At 40.9% G+C, this 3,298-nt stretch overlaps 1 protein-coding gene across 1 annotated transcript; it reads left to right on the top strand.

Moving 5' to 3' along the window:
* Nucleotides 1-363: 363 nt before the first annotated feature.
* LOC147446545 (uncharacterized) lies at nt 364-996 on the top strand. Its single transcript, XM_086526251.1, has 2 exons — nt 364-481; nt 646-996. The coding sequence occupies exons 1-2, from the start codon at nt 364-366 to the stop codon at nt 768-770; spliced, it is 243 nt and encodes an 80-aa protein (XP_086382377.1). The 3' UTR covers nt 771-996.
* The last annotated feature ends 2,302 nt before the right edge of the window (nt 997-3,298 follow it).

The following is a 3,298-nucleotide window of genomic DNA, read 5'->3' on the forward strand; positions in this document are numbered from 1 at the left end:
GTAATTTCCCTTATCTATGAATCTTTCCAAAAATATAATGTATCCCTTTCTTTAAAATCTATATTTTTTTTGCTTTGAAAATTTATTTTTTTGTTTATAAATATGAGTAACTAAGCCTCGCGTGACCATGCAAAAGGCTTAGTTATTCAATAAATGCTTTGTATGTGCATAGTTTGCATAGTTATCAATAACTGATAACTAAGCCTCGCGTGACCATGTCATTACTTAATGCTAATAGCTATATGTTGCCCTTCTTAAATGCTCATTTTAAAACTTCGGGCCTCGGTTGACATGACAAGCCAGGCCTGGCTTCGCTGCGTTTCATTAACTTGTTCTCATCTATAACTCTAGCCTCTCACTACCATGCTGGGGCTAGGAAATAGAGAGCGGGTGCCTGAACCGGAATGTTCACTGCAGGAGACACTGGAAGATGCCATTTATTCTCTGTGGGAGAGAAAGATGTCGACAGGACCTTCTTTTGGTGAGTGCCTGTTGAAGATGTGCTTGCTCTTCTTGCTTGCTTGCTTGCCCTTCCTCTTGATTTCCATTTTTTGTCCTTCTTCTTGCTTGTCCACTGTTGCTTGCTTGGTGAGTGCTTGCCCTTCTTCTTGCTTGCCAACTCTCGCTGCCAAATTTTGCTCGCAGTTATTAACTCTGAGGAGCTCACAGACTTTTTTGAAAAAATGATCCTCAGCAATAAGCTCACCGATAAGGTCCTCAGTCGTCTCTCCAGCGACCTCATGACTCAGGTTAGTGAAGCTCACCGCTAAGCTCCTCAGTGATAAGCTCACCGATAAGCTCCTGAGTCGTCTCTCCAGTGAGCTCTTGACTCACGCCACTGAGCTCAGGACTCAGATCTCCGGTGAGCGCAGGACTCAGAACTCTAGAGAGCTCATGAATCAGGCCAATGAGCTCAGGGCTTAGATCTCCAGTGAGCTTACGACTAGTCTCCACTCTGAGTTTGGCAATCAGATGGAAGAAATTAAGTAAGAGATTATCAATGATTTGATAAAGGTGTGGGGAAAGTCCAAGTATACGCAAACCCCCACCGATCTTGGAGGTCATGTCAAATCATGGCTGCACCCATGGCTACATCCTCTGCAAGGAAACAAAGCCCCGTTGGAGACGCTTCTCCTCTTCCCTTTGATTGCAGCAGCCAAGCGAGCTGCACATTGTATTACTATGATTCGATATTATAGTGACAATGCTATCGAGGACGATGATGATGGTGTCAATGATGATGATGACGACGATGTCAAGGATGAAATCTGAAAATGCTAGGTATCTATTGTGGATTTTCTACTGTGGTGGTACTCCTATGGTTGATCTACAACCGCATACGTGCAATGGTTGAAATGCAAAAATGTTGGTTGATCTGGGCTAAATCTACATAGTGCTTGGTGGCTGCTTTGGGCTGAAATAAAAAATGCTAGGCTGATGTGGGTGCTGATGGGAAACCCCCCACGAGAATCCTGATGGAAAACTCTAGTCTTCTACTGCTGAAAATGCTAGGGATTCTAAGGTGCTGCTTGAATGTTGGGTGCCTGCTCCTTGTGTCCTTGCGTCTTCTGTTGGGTGCCTAATGGGTTTGTTTAGCCATCCCTACCAATGAAAAATTGATCGCTTTACAAAGAAGCTCATTTCATTCCCATAATACTCTCTTGTGAGAGAAGTTGTTTTAGAAGGTACCTTAATCTTGAAAGAATGGGAGCATATGCAATATGAATTGCATGAATCCTTGTCACAAACAACCATGTTGGGTATTGTACTTGATTTATTTAATAAAGAAGGAGGGTCAAGAGGTCTTTGTGCTGCTATAATTTGAGTTTTATCATTTTGTTAAGCAGGAAGTCTTATCTTTTAGAACCCTTTGATTGTTTAAGTAGCATAAGAACATTTCAAGTTGGTAAAACTCTTTGTCAAAGCTTGTTGTGTAGATGTGTCAACCTTAGCAATGGTTCTACACATTACGGTGTTATCACTTGATTCTATATGCACTGTCTCATAAAGAGTTTTGCACGTATGACAACGAGGAAGGTTTGCAAGGTTGCAGTTCTTGAGGCACTCGATAGAAGCTTATGGATGGATGATCTTGATTGTGCAAGTGGGAGTATTATGTATCCACAAATACATGATGTATTATCTAATTTAAAGAGAGCTCTAATGTATTACGTATGCATTACTGCATCCAATTGGCTAGTGATATTACAATGCGTGCATGTTGTAATTAATATTGATGCTGATTCTAACTTGCTTCTTGTCTTATTGAGTAGATATGAATGGTTTATTGAGAAAGTGAATTCAATGTACATGATTACCTAGCGTTTTCAGATTTCAACCCCTTGACATCGTCTCATCATCTCATCATTGACACCATCATGGTCATCGTCGACGCCATCGCAATCGTCATAACACTATAATATCGTATTATAGTAATACAATATTATAATACTATAGTATTATAAATCATATAATCAAATATATCAGATATATTAGATATATGTTGATGTTGTCTATGATTTATATAGTCTATGATTTATGGACTATGGTTGATGACCACTATGCTTTATAGGAAGTGCCTTGGGAACAATTTTGAGTATTGGTTTTTCCCTTTGCATCATTTTTGTCTTGATTTTCCATGAGCTTGACATTTTTTCTGGGCCCTTGATGAAAATTGATGCATGCAACAACCATGGTGTGATGGATTACTTCGGTGATAGAACCAAGCCGTTGAGAGTTGATTCAATATAGGTGATGCGGTGAACACATCAATCAGTCTCGCTTTTATATCTAAGAGGAGTGAATCTATCTTGGATAGATCGTTTTTCTCATGAGAATGAAATGAGTTTCATTGTTGGAAGAAGCAAGGACACAAGGAGCAGGCACCCGAGCATTCAAGCAGCACAACTTAGAAGCCCTAGCGTTTTCAGCAGTAGAAGACTAGAGTTTTCAACCCATGAAACCTCAGATCATTCCCTAAGTCTCGGGAAGCCTTGGCAGTACTACCCGTAGCATCCGATTGCAGATCCTCGCGGGGGGTTTCTCATCAGTATCTAGATCAGCCTAGCGTTTTTGGTTTCAGCCCAAAGCAACCACCCAGCACTATGCAGATTCAGTCCAGATCAGCCATCATTTTTGCATTTCAACCATTGCACGTCTCTGACTACTGCGGTTGTAGATCAGCTAGGAGTACCACCACAGTAGCAAATCCATAGTAGATTACCTAGCATTTTTAGATTTCAATCTTGACATTGCGTCATCATCATCGTTGACATCATCATTGTCGTTGTCGGCACCA

This window comes from Adiantum capillus-veneris, chromosome 12 (assembly GCF_014529385.1).
Source record: "Adiantum capillus-veneris isolate H3 chromosome 12, ASM1452938v2, whole genome shotgun sequence".
NCBI classification, from domain to species: Eukaryota; Viridiplantae; Streptophyta; class Polypodiopsida; order Polypodiales; family Pteridaceae; genus Adiantum; species Adiantum capillus-veneris.

Bases quoted from the DNA above. Each gene is read 5' to 3' on its own strand.
- LOC147446545 (XM_086526251.1), top strand. From the start codon at position 364: ATGCTGGGGCTAGGAAATAGAGAGCGGGTGCCTGAACCGGAATGTTCA. The intron at 482-645 runs GTGAGTGCCTGT...TTTTGCTCGCAG, and splicing joins GTCGACAGGACCTTCTTTTG to TTATTAACTCTGAGGAGCTC.